The sequence below is a fragment of the Pygocentrus nattereri genome, chromosome 11 (genome assembly GCF_015220715.1).
Source record: "Pygocentrus nattereri isolate fPygNat1 chromosome 11, fPygNat1.pri, whole genome shotgun sequence".
Lineage (NCBI taxonomy): Eukaryota > Metazoa > Chordata > Actinopteri > Characiformes > Serrasalmidae > Pygocentrus > Pygocentrus nattereri.
In genome coordinates this window covers 12,785,044-12,806,492 of record NC_051221.1, presented here as the reverse complement: position 1 = coordinate 12,806,492, position 21,449 = coordinate 12,785,044, and the positions used below count along the sequence as shown (strand labels likewise).

General features: G+C 40.9%; 1 protein-coding gene across 5 annotated transcripts in view; it reads right to left on the bottom strand.

The window, feature by feature from the left end:
* The window catches only part of trpc3 (transient receptor potential cation channel, subfamily C, member 3), an 82,136-nt gene that overhangs the window by 36,094 nt on the left and 24,593 nt on the right, over nt 1-21,449 (bottom strand). For all 5 annotated transcript variants that reach the window (XM_017711538.2, XM_017711540.2, XM_017711539.2 and 2 more), the window contains 2 exons: nt 21,055-21,240; nt 889-1,053 (listed from right to left, as the gene is read on the bottom strand). In XM_017711538.2, the coding sequence (XP_017567027.1) occupies nt 889-1,053; nt 21,055-21,240 (351 nt within the window). The remainder of the gene's footprint in view (nt 1-888; nt 1,054-21,054; nt 21,241-21,449) is intronic.

Below are 21,449 nucleotides of genomic sequence, written 5' to 3'. Positions count from 1 at the left end.
TTCTGATGGAGAGGAGACTAGAGACTACAGTAAGGCTGCATACCGTGGTATACAGGGTTAAAGGGGAATTATTATTTTTTAAAATTTCCACATAGTTCAATCATTGAGAAGCAAAGTTATTCAAAAGTGGTGTGATGTGAAATGGTGCATCATAGAAAAACTTAGCAATTCTCATTTCTTCACAATGGTGGTGATAGGAACCAGGGGTCACAATGTCTACAACTCAAATATTGCCATTTTATTTACTATCAAAAACGATCAGCGAAGTTTCATGTCAGATTTATTAGATGTGAAGCATCTGGCTAGTACTAGTGAATGAACTGACTCACTGATGGGTAGCATGCTAAAGACGCTTCACGGGGGGCATTTCTGGGGGAGCAGCTGGGTTGGTTGCGGTTGTTCATGTACTTACAATCCTTAACATCTACAAAACAACGCATGTCCAAATTGCTTACAGTGGCACTGCTACGCAACACTTGAAAAAGTCATTGCTCCTGTATAAGTGAGATGCAGTCTATCTAGTTTTTTTGGAATGATTTAGGAATCTCAAGTGTTTCAAGGAATTTTGCAGTAGTACCGCTAGGGCTATTGCTGTGAAATGGAACTGTCTAGGAATAAGAGCAGCCACAAAGCAGTAGACTGTGCAAACTCACAGAGCAGGACTGCAACCTCAGTACCTGGTTCCTATCACCACCACTGTGAACAATTCTGATTCTGTTTCTCCAGAAATGAGCATTTCATGCCAAACCACTCGGAATGACTGTTTACATCCTAGCTATTTCATTCTCTCTCATCATCAATTCTAAGCTGCCTCCCCGAATCTGCGCACTGCTGCAGGCCAAGAGACGTAAGAGGTCACTGGATTTTACCTTGACATATGTGACTTACCTTACTGCATGGAGCAAACCAATAGCCCACAGCTAGGAGGGGGAGTCCCAGAGCTACCACCAGCACCACCAGGCACTTCACAGCGATGGGCTGCTCCCGCAGGCCTGACAGGTTCTCATACCAGATCGTCAGCAGCTGCTGCTGGCAGTTAGGATGAGCCACGAACTGCAGAGATAAGAAGAGGGTATGTGTATGTGAGCGAGAGAAGAGTCAATCTTACAGAGAATATCAGAACCTCTATTCTGTACAGCTGCACTTGTGGACCACCTTTATGTGACTGTAGTGGTAATCTGCAATGGCATATCACCAGAAAAATGACATTAGCACAAGCAGAAGTGATTTTATTACCCAATATATTATCTGGGATTATTGCTATAGGTATTTCAGCACATTAACGTGAATTACATTATGATACATTGACACAATTTAATAATTTTGATACAATTTGATAATTTTGATATAATGAATTTCCATACAATGTTGAAAAAATGCTGAAAATGAAAATAAAATTTTGAAAATAAATGTCAAATTAAATTACATTCCACAATGAGCCAAATCAATCATCTAACTTTTTACTGTGCTCATTATAGACATTCCTTGATAAGTGTCTAAGTTTAACTCAAACAGGGTTCCAGACTAAATCTCAGTTTAAGCCCTATTGGGTGCTGGATTAGTTTTACTTGGGTGGGTGCAGGAGTTTGAACGATTACTGACAATGTCAATTTGATCCAGTTTGAATCTGCACTGACTGTAGTTTTTACAGGTGTGCTACGTAATAATTCTGAAGTGAACTATCTTCTACAATTTGCTAAACTCTGAGCCAATAGCTGTGTTCAAAATCAACACGATAATGTAATAACAAAACCTCATCATAAAAAAAGCACCTAAATTTATCCCCATTTTTTGTGACCTGAATACAAAGCTAACAGCTAAAATGCAGCTTGATTTGTTCCAATTCCTTAACCTCTTAAAATTGTAGCCTTACTACATGCAAAGGCTGGTTATTCAGTAACTACAGGGTCTTCAGTGCAAACTGGCTGAGCTATTCTAAGCTTTAGAAGTGTGTAATAAAATGTTTTAACAACTTAACAATTTAAGGGGTTAATCCACAACTAAAATACAATCTACAATAATGTGGTGTATTATCCCTCCGATACACCATGACTACACATCATCATTTTGACCTGCTGATGATGACGGGTGTCACCCCACACAGAAATGAGATGTGAAGTCTCCTCCTTCATCCAGTGTCATGTTTTGGGGCTTTTTTCCCCGCCATCTTTACCATCTGTAATCCCAGCTTTTGATACTTAGTGCAGATGAAATACTGTAATCCCAGCTTTTGATACTTAGTGCAAACTGCAGAGTGCAGTATGACGTTTATTATGAACAGTTATTAAAAAGATAAATAAAATTAACAGTGTCATATTCATACACTTTGCACTTTGCAGCCAGAGGCAGCAAGATTATTAATAAAAAAATTAATCAAAACTGGACTGAGGACTGAACCTTGTGGGACCCCTTTGGTGACGGGCATTAAATCTGTTCAGTTCAGTTCAGTTCAGAATACTTTATTAGTCCCAAAAAGTGCAATTAATTTGCAGCCTTCTCGTCCATACACATATATACACACACATACATACTTAAAAAAAAACAAAAAAAAAAACTCTTACACATGTAAGACACCAAATCCACATACATAGGTAAATACATACATAAATAAATAAATGCATGGAGACAACGAATATAACAATCATTTAAAAAGACTATTAACAGCATTTAATAGCTTGACAGCAGATGGAATAAAAGACTTGGACTAGCGATTTGTTCTACCGAAGGGTGTAATATAACACCAAACTGACAGCACTACAGTAAATTCACTGGACAAAATAGGATCAGATTGACCCATAATTCTTTTTGCTTTCTGAGCTACTTGTTTCTCCCACAGGGAGCCCAGGTCTCTATGTTGGACTGCAATTATCTTTGAACAGATTTTTACAACACCCTTCAGGCTATTCTTGTGCTTCATGGACAGCCCATTGAACCAACAAATAAACGAGAAAGTTAAAACACTTTCATTTATTTATTTTAATAAGGTCATTTATTGAAAGTTCTCATCACACCACGTAACAAAGGCAGGAAGAGCACAACCATGATCTGACTCTGAACCCTGAAGACGAGACAACAATACAGTGTTGTCAGAAAATTTTACAAGACAGCGGCCCTCTCTAGACGTTCTGCAGCTGTCCGTGTACATAATAAAAAGCAAAGGGTACAGGACACAACCCTGAGGTGCACCCGTATTTGAGACCATGGTGCTGGACATACGGCCCATTCACCCAGACTTGCTGAATTCTGTTGGTCAAAAAATTTAAAAGCAACACCTGCAGCTGATCAGGTAGTTTAAAATAAGAAGCCAGTCGCTCAATCAAAATATGAGGCTGCATCTTATTAAAAGCCAAAGAAAAATCAGCAAATAAGTCTCACATGAGTATGGGGTCTCTCAAGGTGCTTATACACCCTATTAAGGATAAAAAAGTTTTACATCCTTATCTGCTTGGTAAGCAAACTGCAAAGGATCTCATTTGTTACCAACAAGAGAGACAATTATATCTTTTAAAACAAGGGATGTGAATACAACGGTGGTTGGTTAGTGTAGTGGTTAACATCTCTGCCTTCTACACTGTAGACTGGGGTTCAATCCCCACCTGGGTGAACACCCTACACTATACCAATAAGGGTCCTTGGGCAAGACTCCTAACACCACCTTGGCCCCCCCTGTTTAAAATGATCAAGTTGTAAGTCGCTCTGGATAAGAGCGTCAGCCAAATGCCGTAAATGTACAACCGGTCTAAACTCACTTAATTTCTTGGCATTTTTTCAATTTTGGAATAGGTATTATCGTGGATGTTTTCCAGACTGTAGGTATCTGACCACATTTAATACACAACTAGAAAAGTCTTGTGAAAACCTCACTAAGGTGATCAGCACAAGGATGCAAAATGTGCATTAGGACCGACAGCTTTGTTCATGTTCACCCTCCTAAACAGATCCGTAACACATTTCTGATTTATTTGGATGCACCAAAAGAAGGCATCAACAAATTTAGCAGCACTAGCCAGAGAACCATAATAAAGATCAATCATGGAGTTATTTTGTGTAGTGGTACAACTCACATACTGTTCATACGTCCTAAAAGTTTTGTCCAGTTTACAATGGTTAAAATCACAGAGAATAAACTTGGGAGAATCGAAATCGAAAATGAGCTACCAAACGCACTTATTAACAGTTCTTCGTCACGTTCTGATTCGCTAAGCCATGTTTCAGTAAAGGCCAGAAGACATGCTTCCTTCCCTTCATGTCTGAATTTAACTCACGCTTCCAATTCATCCATCTTGTTTCGGATAGACTGCATATTGGAAAGAAGGACTGTTGGCAGTGCAGGAAACTTGCGGCGGACGCTGAGGCCCGTACTTCGAAGTCTGCAGCGTATTACACCTCTTCTCCCCCTTTCCGACGATTCATCTTAAAAACCAATCTGCAAAGCTCTGCAGGAATGCTTGCTGGCATAAAGCCGTTTGTTGAAGCCTGCAAAGATAGGAGAAGCTTGTGGGTGAGAATGATTCTCCCTGTGGTAGTGCCGCGATATTGGCCCACACCATGGGCAGTTTCCCAACTAAAACAAGGGCTCAAAGCCAGATTAATGGTTAAAAGAGACTGAAGTTTCATAATGAAATCTTTTAAGTTCACTAAAGATTTCAAAATTCTAGCTATGCATGATGTTTTGAAATCTGATGCCTTGCCTCCTCTGTGTAGGGAAATTGTATGAACTGTTAGATATTTGGAATTTAACATAATAAATTGGAAAGATTGAGGTGTTCTACAATAACGGGAGCAGCAAGATGCAGGAAATAGGTGTCCAGTCCATCCTCCCTGTGGTCTTTTGTTTCATTTTAAATGCAGTAAGAGTGTTGGCCACTAAATATGGAGACCAATCCATGGCTAGAGACAGAGGTTATATCTGGTTCAACCAGCTGCAGTCTCAGATCAGTGCTGTCAAATATATGACTGGCTGCATAAAAACGTGCATTAAAAGATTGGCAGAGCTCTTCTGGTCAGCTAGATCTCACTGCATCTATGGTGTCCACATATCTTCATGTGTGTTTTGTGGTCACTGTAGTCTATTTTACTTGGTTTCTATCCAGATTGTAGGGTTGTAGCTGCAGCAACAGTGACGAGATGAACTCTATCAGAGTGCAGTCAGTTACAGCTCGTCTACCAAAATGGTGAAGGAGTATTATTAACGACATAATTGAATAGTATGAATAGCTGATCCTAGGCCTACGACTAGTATTTACTGGAATATTTCAGCAAAGATTGCTAGTCATTTAGAGTTCAAAACAAAATAGAATAAATTGTGTCCTAAAATGTAAAGCAAGCATGTTGGAGTGAATCCCATCATGTGTGTAGAAAGAGCGGTGGGTACAGAAGAGATTGAAATCGTCATTAAAAGTCAAACTAGTGGAGAGGCAGGTTTTTGGGAGCCAACTATGAATATTTAAAATCTTCACAGCTAAAAGGTCCTGCACCTCTACACAGGGATGGAACTGAACTGGAAATAAAAACAGGTTTGCCACTGTCTTTTGTGGTAGACAACAGAAATATAAAGTCCCTTTTCAACAGCTCTGTGCTCTGAACCCTAATATCATTTACAGCCCACAATAGCCCACACTATATTCTGCACAAAGTGGTACCTCTCTAAAAAGCTGGGGAGCCGTTGTGTAATGTCCGAGACTTTGGCACTAGATACGGAATGGACGACAGTTGAGTGGAGCTTTTTGTTTCTGATAATAGAATCACCCACCATCAAGGGGCAGCAGGTCGGTGCAGTGAGGTTGCTGGGGCCTTCATTTGCTCTCAAAACATCAACTGTTTTGTGGCATTTCACAAGATCTTGGAAACATTCTGTTGAGAATCTGGTCCATGTAGACTTGATCAAACCATGCAATTCCTACAGATTTGTCAGATTTGATTCATCTGCACATCTCCTGTCCTACCACATCCTGAAAGTGTTCTACTGGATCCAGTGGCTGGGAAGGCCAGTGAAGAACACTGAACTCACTGTCTCACATTCATGAAACCAGTTTAAAACGACTTTTGCTTCGTGACATGGTGCATTAATGGGATCAAACTGTGCCAAGAAAACATTCCCCACATTATTACACCACCGTCACCAGCTTTGACTGTTGACACAAGGCAAGTTGGGTCCATGGATTCATGCTGTTGGTACCAAATTCTGATCCTACAATCTGAGTGCAGAAATTCATCAGAATAGGCTACATTTTTTCAGTCTTCAACCGTCCAGTTATGGTGAGCCTGCGCCCACTGCAGCCTCAGTTTTCTGTCAGCTGACAGAAGTGAAACCCAACTTGGTCTTCTGCTGTGGTGTCCCATCCACCTCAAGGCTCGACAGGTAATGCAAAGCATTTAATGCTTTTCTGCTCGCCACAACTGTATAGAGTGGTTATCTGAGTTAACGTAGCCTTCCTGTTAGCTCGAACATGACTTGCCATTCTCCGTTGACCTGTGTCATTAACAAGGTGTTTCTGTTTGCAGAACTACCACCCACTGAATGTTTTTTCTTTATTGCTCCATATTGTTCTGAGTAACTCTAGAGTAACAGTCTCTGAGTAACTCTAGAGACTGTTTTGTGTGAAAATCCCTGTAAATCAGCAGTTATATAATTATAGAATTACTCAAACCAACCCATCTGGCACCAACAATCATGCCATGATCAAAATCACTGAGTATCTGTAATCACATATGTATCTGCATGTTTTTTGCAATGCACTGCTGCCACATGAATTTGTGCACATTCAGTCAAAAGAGTATTCATGAGGTAAGGCACTTATATTGGACAAGAAGCACTGGCTAACAATCAGTGTTCTAGTTCATCCTAAAGGTCTTCAATGGGGTTCAGTTCAGGGCTCTCTGCAGGCCACTGGTTTCTCCATGTCAAACTTACCAAACCAAAGTTGGACGTATTTAATTGTATAAAATGTCTTTGTGCGTAAAACTAACATTACCCTTCACCGGAACTAAGGGGCTAAACCCAAACCCTCAGCCCAAAAACAGCTCCAGCAAACCCTCCTCCACCAAACTTTACTCTTGCCACTACGTGGTCCAGAAGGTAGCATTCTCCTGGCATCTGCCAAATTCAGATTCATTCATCAGATGGCCAAATAGTGAAGCAGGATTCATTACCCCTATGCATCCATCCATCCATACATCCATCCATGCCTGCACAGTTTTGTGATTTTCCTAGTCAAGCACACCTGCTTCAATTAATCAGTTAATTATCAGGTTTGGCTGGTGTGCTAGAACAATGAAAGCACCAAACTGTGCTGGACTCTGGCCCTCAGATCCCCACCCTGATTACAAAATGTCCATTTTGTCCATATTGTGTAGCCCTGATTCAAATCAATGAAAGACTAACATTAAAAACATTAGAAACAGTATCATGGTTTTTACATATTGTATGGATTGTTAGGTTGCACAGACCCAGGCTGAACCTGTCAACAGCTGCCTGCTGATGAATTCTTGCTGAGTTTGCACACTTGAAAACACCCTTACAATAGAAAAGAGAGAAAAGAATCCAGAAAAGTGTGCATTCAACGTGTCTTTGGCTTGGTCTGCAGGCAGTGCCTGAAAGGATGTCTGGTCATTTGCATGTTAAGTGGGTATGTCAGAGAAACAGAAAACGGTAGGACTAATCCCATTAACAGTGCTGATCTGATTCCAAGGAGATGGATTAGACTGTGGGTCTGGGGACCAGAGGAGACGGTAATGTGGTTGGGGAGAGTTCTCAGTATCTGCACTTGCAAGCTCAGAGAGTGCTTGACCCACTGCTGGTCGATGTGCTGAAGAGTGCTTGGTGTGGAGACTGAGAAATGGCTCACCCGATAAACAAGTTTATTCACTCACAGTCAGAGACCAGGACAGAGGTCTGGAGCACAGGAATGCATTAGATAAGCCAGTACTTAGTAGTATTCAGTACTGCTTAGTCAGAGAAAATAAATATTACCTTGTTAGTTCGCTAGCTGACCTAACTCAGCAGCCTTCAGTGTCAAATTAGAGTTTTTTAGGTGGTCTATAGATCCTGATCCTAAACCAAAAACATATAAAGTCTAAAAATGAAAGTCTATTGAAAATTCAAAGAGTGCCCTGTGTTGGGCATTAGCGGCTGTAAAATGTATCGGATATCGATAGACTATGTGATAAATAACGTTTCATAAAATGGATATTCTAAAATATGATTGGCTGAGCCACATTTGAAGCCATTCGAAACACATTATACACATTAACTGCATTCAGTCTTAAGGCGCTGTATAAACACTGTGCTGTTCACGGTTTAATATTTGGCCATTATGTTGCTTGTATAAAAATTGCAGAGTGTTGTGTTGATAGGTGGGCTCAGGCATCAGCGGCATCTATGAAACTGAACTAACCCTACCTATGAACTCAGCTTTGTTTACTACAGAGCATGAGCTCCCAACCTTTTGTTACCCACGGGCCACAAAATCAGCCCACACTGCACGAGTGGCCACAAGAAGATGTAACTACTCTGACAAACAAATATAATGCAATAATCAATGCAGCCTATTGAAATTCGCTTGACTGTATAGTCACGCAAGATCATAAACACTGAAACACTGATCAGAAAATAATGTAGCCATACTGTGAAAATAGAAATGTTTTACTTTGACTTGCACTGAAAATACACACATGACTAGCTAGCTGTGTTGTTTGCCAGACCAAATATGAAGCTTGTTCTGCATATAATGTTTCATTTAAAAATATAAATATAAAAAATATCCATGGTTTTCTATGTATGGCTATATAGTGAAGCGAAACGGTTTTGCAGTTAACATAACACATGAGCAACATATCAGTGAAGTAGCAGTAGTGAAGCATCTGAATACACTGAAGTAAATATCTTGTAGATGTTCTGTTGATACAATACTTATATTCAGTTGATGTTTTGTTAATATCTTACTTTCATTACACAAAACTCTTAACTCTACCAACTTTACTCAACAGCTAACACTAACCCTGGCCCTAATCCTAACCCTCACCTTAACTTCAGTCCAAAACCTAATCCTAATCCTGACCCTGGCCCTAATCTTAACCTTCACCTTAACCTCAACCCACAACCTAATCCTAATCCTAACCCTGGCCCTAATCCTAACCTTCACCTTAACCTCAACCCAAAACTTAATCCTAACCCTTATTTGTTTTTAACATGTTTGTTTCATCTAAAAGGAACACTTAAAATAAAGGAAAAAAAAAACATTGGGAAAAATAACCTGACAGCCAAAATCCCTCAAATGGAATCAACTGGTTGCTGATGACTGCTAATGATTTCTATTGGATTTCTAAATCTGATCTGGTCCATCCAGTTAAAATGCCAATAAAGTGGCTGTGTTTTCAACTTGCACAAAGAAACAAACCCATTTCCAGCAGAGATACTGGTTTACAGTGCTTAAGTTTTCTGTTGGATTGACCTGGAACCAATTAGCATCTGCTGGACTGGTTAGGACCAGTTCGCCATCAGTGGGATTCATCACAGCATCACCTATAATACACTTACACTATACATCCAAAGTATCCAGACACCCAGCCTCCTGCAGAGTTATGTTCCAACATGATCCAGCCAAAGAGGTAATTATCAAAAATATTGTGAGAATATCAAATTGTGACCTGAATATATCATTATACCCTTCCCCTAATGGTATCTGGGCCACAGCTAAGCATGGTGTCTATGCAGAGGACTCGTGGCTTGTGTACACATGGCTCTGATTTGTGGGAGTAGGTTAATTGCATGTTTCCGAAGGGAATAACAGGTGATAAACTCTGTCCTACATAGCGTAGTCCCCACTACTTCATCCACCAGTGATTTCATAATATGTCTGTCTAATTATCCTGAAAGATGTGAATTCAGGTGAGAGCAGAGCAGCTATGAATAAGTACTCAACACTGGGACAGACTGATCAGGAAAGAGAGGTTAAAACCTGATTTCCTCCTATAAATAACTGTTCTGCAGTGCAGCACAGCAGCTGTAGTCTAGACTGCCTGACATATGATTTACTGTCCTTGCTGAAATATAACCGTGTACAGCTATCAATATTAATGCTACTGAATTACATAAGAGATTTCTGCTGCTATTTATCATTACATTAAGTGTCTGATTCATACCAGCCAGCAATAAAGTCCAATTCATATCAGAATTGTATCACACTATCATCCACACCAGGAGAAACAAATCCATCATGCACATTTTCATCACTACACATGTGGCTATTATGAATGCTACAGTGTAAAATGTTCTACAAATTCTCCCACGCCCCCCCCCTGACAGAACAGAAGACTGTAAGACCCTGGGGAAATAGCCAGGCCACTATGTCAGAGCTATTATGACTCAAACTCTCCCCTCAGTCCCAGCTGGCAAGCGCCATTAGTTACACTTGACAGCAAATTACAGTGATGGCTAAATCTCGTGCTAGCAGATGTTAAGTGAGCAATAAGAGAAAGTGCTAAAATGCTACAGGAGGTTTTATGTCTAACATTTTAATATAATTCCCCATGTCCGCTATGAGCTCTCAAGTTTATATATACACAGTATCTCACAAAAGTGACTACACCCCTCATATTTCTGCAAATATTTTATTATGTCTTTTCATGGGACGACACTATAAGAAATGAAACTGGGATATAACTTAAAGTAGTCAGTGTACAGCTGGTATAGCAGGACAGACTTACTGTCTGAAAATAACTCAACACACTTGAGCATTGAATTCACCAGAGCTGCACAGATGACATCACGGAGCTGGTGGATGTTAGACACCTTGCGCTCCTCCTCCTCCTTCCATTTGAAGATGCCCCATAAGCGCTCAATTGGGTTCAGGTCTGGAGACATACTTTGCAAGTCCATCACCTTTACCTTCATCAAGGCAGTTGTCATCTTGGAGGTGTGTTTGAGGTCGTTATCGAACTGGAAAACTGTCTTGCGGAATGTCACAGGACATTTTGAAATACATGTTTCCCCTTAATGATCCGCAGCTCCCCAGTGCCAGCAGCACTCATGCAGCTCTAGACCATGAGGCTACCATCACCATGCTTGACCATAGGCAAGAGACAGTCGCCTTGGTACTCCTCACAAGGGCGCCGCCACACATGCTGGACACCATCTGAGCCAAACAAGTTTATCTTGGTCTCGTTAGACTACAGAATCCATGTTCTTGGACTGCTTGTCTTCAGCAAACTGTTTTCGGGCTTTCTTGTGTGTCACATTCAGAAGAGGCTTCCTTCTGGGACGACGGCCAGGCAGACTGAGTTGATGCATTGTGTGGCATATGGTCTGAGCACTGACAGGCTGACCTCCCACTTCTTCAACCTCTGCAGCAATGCTGGCAGCACTCATGCATCTATTTCTTGAAGTCAACCTCTGAATGGTGAGGAGAGCACTGACACAAGTCTCTACTCGGAAAGCAGCAGGCCCTGATGGCATTCCAGGGTGGGTCCTGAAAACTTGTGCCAATCAGATGGCTGCCACCTTCACAGACATTTTCAACATCTCCCTGGCACAGTCTGTTGTTCCTGCCTGCTTAAAAGCCACAACCATCATCTCCATCCCAAAGAATGGGGACTCAAGCATGAACTACTACCACCTCATTGCTCTCACACCCATAGTCATGAAATGCTTTGAGAGACTGATCCTCACTCACATAAAGAGGAGTCTTCCCAGCACCCTGGACTCTCACCAGTTTGCCTACTGGGCAAACAGATCTACTGAGGATGCAGACTCTCTGGCAATGCACACTGCACTCAACCACCTGGAGGGAACTAACACCTATGTAAGAATGCTGTTCATCGACTTCAGCTCCGCCTTTAACACCATCATCCCCTCCAGACTTGTCTCCAAGCTCAACACACTTGGAATAAGTCACACCCTGTGCAGCTGGATTATGGACTTCCTCACCTGCAGACCCCAGTGTGTTAGAATGGGTGAAGACACCTCCCCCTCCCTCACACTCAGCACAGGTTGTCCACAAGGCCGTGTCCTCTCACCAATGCTCTACACACTGTACACCTACGACTGCACTGCAAAACACAGCTCCAATACTTGTATTAAATTTGTGGATGACACCACAATCATAGGCAATATCACCAACAATGATGAAGGACCGTAAAGAAAGGAAGTAAAGCTCCTCACAGAGTGGTGTTCCACCAAAAACCTCTCCCTCAACGTCAGCAAAACCAAAGAACTGATTATTTACTTCAGGAGCGGAAGTAGAGAGCATGCACACTGAGCATCGAGGGGGCGATGGTGGAAAGGGTGAACAGCTTCAAGTTTCTTGATGTCTACATATCCCAGGATCTCACCTGGTCACTCAACACATCCCATATTGTCAGGAAAAGCCAACAACGCCTTCACTTCCTCAGAAGGTTAAAAAAAGTCAACCTGACACAACAGCTCCTCTGCAGCTTCTACAGAGCCACAGTGGAGAGCATCTTGACCAGCTGCATCACCGTCTGGTACGGCAGCGCCACTGCTGCTGAACGCAAGGCCCTGCAGAGGATGGTCAAAACTGCTCAGCACGTCTTCGCAGCTATCCTCCCACCCATAGAGGACATATATGACAAGCGATGTGAGAGGAAAGCCATCAACATATCCATGGACCCCACACATCCCAGCCACCCCTTTTCCATCCTCTGCCATCCGGAAAGAGGTACCGGAACATCTGAGCCAGAACCACCAGGTTCAAGAACAGTTTCTATCCCCAAGCTGTCAAACTGGTCACACCGGCAGCATCGACCTGAGCTTAACAACAACACTACAGTCTGTTACCAATCAGCCTGATCACCCAGCTCACTACACACTGAGCTCCACCAGCTCAGAGGACTGTATGCTGTGCACTTCATCTCTGACTGAGCCTTATTTCTAGTATACTTATATATTTATACTGTAACTGTTTACTTAAGATGTTATCTGAACATTATTCTGCTACTCTCTACCTGCACTGTACACTTTATATACAGATCACTGTTTACATCTCTTTTTTTACCAATAGTACTTCTACATTTACTGTACTATACTTCACTATACACATTTCTGTCTATGTAACTGATACACTTGAATATCTGTCTATGCACTGTCTATACATTCAATATACCTGTTATAACCTTTGCCTATGCACATTTTGTCTACGTTCGATACTTGTACTTACTGACTCTGCACATTTTGTCTTGTCTTTTACTGTCTTTTGTCTTTGCACTGTTTGCTATTTATCTTTTATTACTGCACCGGAGAAGTAGCCCGATAGTGTTTCATTATACTCTACTACCCTGTATTGTATATTCACAATAAAGTTTAATTGAATTGAATATGACGCTGAACACATAGACTCAAATTCTTTACTCAAACGGAAGCTGTCCTGGAAAACCGCTTTATGACCTTGGCCACAGGCTATAGCTCACTTTCAGGGTGTTGACAATCTTCTTATAGCCTAGGCCATCAATTCTATTTCTCACATCCTCAGAGAGTTCTTTGCCATGAGGTGCCATGGTGAATATCCAGTGGCCAGTATGAGTGAATTGTACACAAAACACCAAATTTAACAGCCCTGCTCCCCATTCACACCTGGAACCATGTAACTCTTAACAAATCACATGACACCAGGGAGGGACAATAGGGCACAATTTGGACATGTTCACTGTGAGGTGGACTCACTTGTGTTGCCAGCTATTTAGACATTGATGCCTGTGTGTTGAGTTCTTTTCAGAGGACAGTTAATCTGCACTGCTATACAAGCTGCACACTGACTACTTTAAGCTATATCCCAGTTTCATTTCTATAGTGCTGTCCCATGAAAAGACATAATACAATATATTACAATATTACAGAAATGTGAGGGGTGTACTCACTTTTGTGAGATACTGTGTGTGTGTGTGTGTGTGTGTGTGTGTGTATATATATATATATATATATATATATATATATATATATATATATATAAACTTAAGAACTTATAGCAGACATGTGGAATTATGTGGACATCCTCTAGTCCATCATCAGTGGACACAGGACGTTTTTGGCTGGATATTTTTGGTTGGTGGATGATTCTCAGAGGTGTTTTGGGGTGTGTCTGATCCACTCAGACCAGCGCAACACACACTAACACACCACCACGTTAGTGTCCGTGCAGTGCTGAGAATGTCCCACCGCCCAAATAATATCTGCTCTGTGGTGAGTCTCTGGGGTCCTGAACATTGAAGAACAAAGTATGCAGAGAAACAGACGGACTAGTCTGAAAATGTGGAACAAAGTGCACCTTTATGGTAGGTGGACTTGATAAACCAGAAAATAGACAGTGAGTGTAACAATAAGAGAAGTGTAACTAATGAAAATGCTGGCTGGGGCGAGTGTGTATGTGTATATAGATGTATCTCTGTCTTTATGTATGTATGTCTTGGTTTTCATGACATCATAAAATTTTAAATTTTTGCTAGGTATATTTTTTATAATTTTGCAGCTTGGTTGTACAAATTGTACATGAAGATACGCTCCTATCTAATTAGTCCTCAGGTGTACACTCATCAGTAAAAGGTGAACAAGTACATTCAATCTGGCTCTCAATTTAAAGCATGCAATGTGCTCTGGGCTTCTGCAAGATTCAGTGATGAGGAGATTATTAGAGGTCTAATGAGTTCCAATAAATGCTGTAGTACCTCTCTTTTCCACTAGTTGTCAATAATTCTTCAACATAAATGCTGAATCAATTTTGTGCCAATACAAAATTCATGCACCAATCAGGCATAACATTATGACCACCTCCTTGTTTCTACGCTCACTGTCCATTTTATCAGCTCCACTTACTGTATAGCTGCACTTTGTAGTTCTACAGTTACAGCCTGTAGTCCATCTGTTTCTCTGATACTTTGTTAGCACCCTTTTACCCTGTTCTTCAGTGGTCAGGACACTCATGGACCCTCACAGAGCAGGTACTCTTTGGGTGGTGGGTCATTCTCAGCACTGAAGTAACACTGATGTGGTGGTGGTGTGTTGGTGTGTGTTGTGCTGGTCTGAGTGGATCAGACACAGCAGTGCTGCTGGAGTTTTTAAACACCTCAGTGTCGCTGCTATAGAGTGGACAGTGAGTGGACACAGTATTTAAAAACTCCAGCAGCACTGCTGTTTCATCCACTCAGACTGGCACAAAACACTAACACACCACCACCACGTCAGTGTTACTGCAGTGCTGAGAATGATCCACCACCCAAATAGTACCTGCTCTGTGAGGGTCCATGGGGGTCCTGACCACTGAAGAACAGGGTAAAAGGGAGCTATCAAAGTATCAGAGAAACAGATGGACTACAGTCTGTAACTGTAGAACTACAAAGTGCAGCTATAGAGTAAGTGGAGCTGATAAAATGGACAGTGAGCGTAGAAAACAAGGAGGTGGTCATAATGTTATGCCTGATCGGTGTAGAACTCCTGTTCTGAATTCTTTGAAGGCTTAAATGAAAATGTAAGGAGTAAAAGTATTTTTTAAAGTGCCGACATTACACTGTTAACATGTGCTTGACTGTGCAAGATCTTTTTATTTATTATGCGTACAGAACTCTGTCTGTAATGCACAGTGTTGTTTCTGTCTGCACAGCAGTTCATCAGTCATTAACGTTTGTAATTGAATTGAGCTTTTTATTAAACTGTACAGTGCAGACGTCTGAAAGTTCTGCCCAACTGCAAATATTAAAAATATCTCAGTGATTCTAAAGATATGTGACTTGATCATTAACCAAAGAAAGATTGGAGGGGCGGGGTCAACTCTATGATTCAAATATTGTGGTGGTAGGGGGGCCCAGCTTCTCTATCTGACCAGGACTGCGCGGAGCTTTCAGAGATGGTGGTGTCGCCATGGCAATGTAAACAACCACATGGCAACCGGCATGCTTTCTTTCACTTTTTAATCTTTTATTTTCTGGCAGAAATTGCACTGTGAATCAGAGTTAAGTCAGTATCACGTAGGTCTGATACCATGCCAGTCACAGCCTACTGTGTTTCTAATATGCTGCTATCATTTTATAAAAAAAATCACCTGGTCTGGACGAAGATGATTTTTTAAAAATGTGTGGACACGTCTTGATGTTTCAAACCATCATCAGGAGACCACGAGCTTTGACATGGTGAAACGCAAGAAAAAGTTGCTAATTATCAGTGCATTATTGGTGATACCTTTGCTGATTATTTCTAAAAATGTGAGTTGTCAGTATCGGTCAATATTATTGGCCAAACAATATATCATTGGGGCCAAACACAGTGATACATATTGTATTGTTGTCAGATTATCTCCCTACTATACTTCATGGAAAGCCTCTTTTATGATCTTGTGTGTGTAATGACTGGTAGGGAGTTTCTCATAACCTCTGCTTTCTGTCTGAGTGTGTGTGTGTGTGTGTGTGTGTGTGTGTAAGCAAAGGGAGTCTGTGGTTCCAGTCCATGTGTTATCCAGCTGGGTGTGAAGAGAAGTGGTTGTGCTTTGGCTCTCTGCTGATGAGTAAGGCTCCTCTGGGGAGAAGCAAACCAGCAAGTAGCTTTCTCAAACACTACTGCAAAGACTGTTGCAGCATTTGAGTCTTCTACAAACAACATCAAAGCATTTCATGTCAACAATCCACCTTGGCTTTAGTTACTGGACACAAAGAACAGACTCCTTTGTGAATTGCCCTAAAGTGGGTCTATCGGGTTCCTTCTCCTGATGAATCTGGACACATTCTTATCACTCAGCTTTAATAGGGTGACAGCAGAAGTGTAAAAACGCATCAATGCATCATGAGACATCAATATGAAGGTGCCAGTTCAAATGTTTTGGAATGTTAGAGAGATTGTAATTGATTATTGATTATATTATCATATATCATAATTATATATGATCTGAGTTTGCACTCTCTCTGGCTAGACTAAAATCTGAGACAACAAGGGAGGGAGAAGGAGAGGGAGAAAGAAAGACAAAAGTACTGTTTGGATGTGATTGGTTTTACATGGTGATGTAATATAATTTTACCTGTAAAATTACTCTCTGTAAAGGTTATGATGACAAGCTTTGCTGATTTTCTAGTTAACAAATATTCTATAGGAAACAAACTTAAATATGGCACTGGCATATAAAATGTGCCAGAATTTTTTTTTGCACAAAGCACATTTTGTTTTTTCCCCCCTATATGTTGCATGTTTTATTTTATTTATATAGGGTAAACGGGGGCTAACAAAGTATGCAGAGAAACAGATGGACATGGTAATTGTAGAATTACCTATATAGTAAGTGTATATATTGCCAATATCAGTCTACATTTTTAATCATGTACTGTACTGTAATCTTCATCTCCCTTCCAAACAGTTCTGCAATCCAACACTTCCTTCTGGGTGCAACTGTGTTCTTGACTATGAGTGTGTGCATGTATATCCATATATATATATATATATATATATATATATATATATATATATATATATATATATATATATATATATATATATATATATATATACACACACACACACACACACACACATACATATACATACATATACATACATATATACATATACATACATATACACACACACATATATATACATATATATATATATATATATATATATATATATATATATATATATATATATATATATACAGAGCATACAACTGAATATTTGTGTGGTCAGAGATTTATTTTTTTTACTTGAACAAGAAGCTCCCAGTGGACCCCCTCACCCCACCCTGGGGCATTCCTTTCTACAAATCTCATTCTGAAATTGCATTGTGGCTCATTGCACTTGGCTGCTGAAGCTGTTAGCTTGATTGACCCCCTCCTCCAGCGAGTGTGTAGGCGGGTGGTCAGTCGTAGGTGTGGTTGTGTTAGTGTGTGTGTCTGTGTAAGACAACATATGTCCAGTTATTGCAAATAAAATGGAAGAACCGATTAGCAAATTAGCTGCATATGCTTGGCAAATGTGTAAGACCAACATAAAAGACAGTGAACAGAGGGACAGAGTGATGCCTCGTATTGTTCGATCTGAAAAAAGGCATTCAGAGATGTTTCCACAGATGTACAGCACAATGGATGTATCTACTACAATAGTAGTGGGGCACACAGGGCACACACTGTGGAATGTGGGCCACAGGGCACACACTGCTTGGTGGACGGCAGTTGGAGGGCCCAAATAGGGGGAGTGTGGATACAGTGAAAGAAACTGCATCTGCAGCTGGCTTTATGGATATTGCCGACATTGTGAGAGGATTCACCCAGAAACTGTAGAAAGAAAGCAATATTTTGCATACTGGTTGGGGGTGGGAGTTGGTTGGGTGGTTAAGATGCAGAAAACAATGATTACATAGCTGTTATATACAATTTAAAACTCCCAACAAGGCAAAACAGCTTGTCATTCAGTTATAGACAGTAATAATAAAATAAAGAAGCCCTAACCTGCCCTGGAATCATTTTCAACCCTTTTTTACTGTACTATGTTTATTGACTTATGCCATAACAGTTCCATTTTGTTCTTAATTATCATATTTATTATCATATTCATCATCACTGGCCTATTTTGCTAAAATATTTACTAAAAACATTAGTGACACAGTGGAAAACTGAATATGAATATGCCTGATATTCCTATTTTTTCCTTTGTTTTAATACTGACATACAAAACATGAGATATGATGGGTGTAACTGTTAGCTTACTTTGTTCACCCATGTTTGCTGGATGTCCACCAGTGTTGGTCACCCCAACCTGTCAAACCAAATCTGCAGCCCTGCTATTGGATATAATTTAACATAAAGCAACATGAATGAAATAAGCCACTCGTGACCGCGCGTTACAGTGATTTTCTTATGGTCAAGGCACAGCAGAATAAAATCACTAACACAGCCTCAAATAGTTCACTGCTTTTGAGGAACAGCTTATGTTCAGCAAATAACACAGCAATAATAGTTACAATAAAAACATTCTGCCAAGTAGTGTAATTTAATAACTTGCATTCACTACAGAATTCAGTTGATTTGTGTGTCTATCACCAATTTTACCACACCTTCAAATATGGAGCCCATCAGACTTTAGAGGCTTGTTTTATAAATTATACCTTGGAGGCCATTTGTTTTAGTGGACATATCCATGCTCCATACACAAATGCACTCTTTCATCAACTGTTTCTGTGGAAGACACACATCACAGAATGCTGGATCCCTCCAACCTAATGAAATGATCTAGTACATGACAGCTTTGGTCAACATACCGACATTTAGGTAATATAAAATACATTTACATAGGTGACAACATGTGGTTTTGCCACAATTGTGGTGGTATATGGCCATATAAGGCTGGGATATGTGAAACCTACACTAATTTATATGAGATACATACACACACACACACACACACACACGGACTACATTTGTACAGTGTTTTGCCTGCATCCCTGCCGTATCAGTCAGCGGTGAGCGGCAGGTATCTCTGCTGTATGTAAATAAAAGAGCACTTGTTCAAAGTTCTGTTTCCTGCATTTTATTTTTTTAATACAAGAGCCTGAAATACTTTTCAAAATTCCACCCTTAAACTTTTCATATGGGGGATGTATGCACTTTGGAGGGAGTTAATGTGAGATTAACCATAGGTTTTACCCTGTCCTGTTCTTTTTGAAAGCTTTTTAAAAGAAGGACACTCTGTCATGACTTTAAGCAGATGACCAAATTTTGAATTGGCCAGTTTGTTTTCTAATATAACGCAGCTGTTTTTGAGAAGCCCCTTCATTTCCTCATCACACTGCAACTGCACAGCTTCAATAGCTGTCTGGTCTGGCAGCTGTACCGCCTGTGACCGTAAGGCCCTTAAGGGAGCGGTGAGGACAGCAGAATGCTTCATAGGCAAAAGGTACCAGCATTTCAGGACATCTATCAGTCCCATTGCCTGAGGAAAATCATAAAGATCCTGTCAGACGGTGTCACCCACCACATGGCCATTCTGCCATCAGGCAGGAGATTCCGCAGCATCCAGGCTAGAACAACCCGGTTAATGAAGTTTCTAACCACAGGCTGCCAGGCTTCTGAACAAGCTGTGAAGCTGTGGGTCCTTCCCACATTACCATTTCAGTCGGTCACTTTGTTAGTATTATTTCTTATATCATATCACTGCTACGGACAATAACACCACGTTACTTTAAAATGTGTATATATTCTCCTCAGATTATCCATTACAGACTATCCCTCAGTTTTTCTTACATAAGTCCCATCTGTCTCTATATATTGCGTTTTTTTTTTGTTTTGTCTGCATTGTTTTTAGTATGTACATAATGCTGCCCTGCTGTAGAGTCGTTACCTGTGCCTCACCACAAGCATTTCAATGCATGAATGTCCTGACATGGTCTGCAAATGACAAACTTGAAACTTGAAATTTGAATTTCACCGTTGTTAAGATCGAGCCATGAATATATTCTGAGCCAGCCTGTCTGAAACTGGTCTTTGGACTGCTGTTCACCTCACAAACATTACTGTTACTTGACTGAGGATTCTGAGGATTAATATTGATAATGCTGAAATCGCCAACACTGCGGTTTACAGCTAGCCATTTCAGGTTCTGGTGTTTTTTTCTGAGTGGGTTCCACTTCCGATGACGCAGATGTATGTTTTAGCCAGCGCTCCATGTTTGCAGGCCTTCAAGTCCATATTATGGAAACCTGTCTGTACATGTTAGCGAGAGCTGCCACAGCAGCAGAGGCTACTTGTAGGCTCGTTGATAGAGGGAGAGGGAGCGCGCTACGTGTGTTGTCCAGAGCAGAAGTTGGTCCGTTCGGCCAGCCTGGTGAAAACGTTGGCTGAGCATTATTAAACATTGCTGTAAAGGTCTGTGGGAATCTGACTGTGCTCTCTCGCCCTCTCTCTCTCTGTATGTATGCGTACTGTACAATGAATTGTAATGCATACTGTTAGTGCACAGTAGCTCTGTATAGAACTATATACAGCTGAGAGAAGCACATGATGTACAGCAAAGGACGCTGAGCTGAGAGCAACAAGGGGGGGGGGTTAAGTAAAGAGACTTCGGATGCTCACCTTCTTAACTTCATATTTGATGGCCAGCTTGACTCTGCTGAGCAGGGAGCGGTGATGCTGGCCTTCCTCCAGCTCGGCTGATATATCTCCATTCAGAATGGCCTCCACCTCCTCTGTGTCTCTACATAGGTCCAACACGCCTACTACAAAATCCTTACACTGCATGGACAACTTCCTGTAATCATTCTGGGGAGAGAGAGAGAGAGAGAGAGAGAGAGAGAGAGAGAGAGAGAGAGAGAGAGAAACAGTAAAAGTCAGTAAACAGTGTTCTGTATCCACAGTGAAAACTGTGTGGTTGTTAAATGACACTGTTTGGGGGAGATGATAATGAGGGGTTACTCAGGGTCTGAATGAGGTGGCCCAGGGCTCAGTCTTCATGGCAAAGTAAAGGAGAA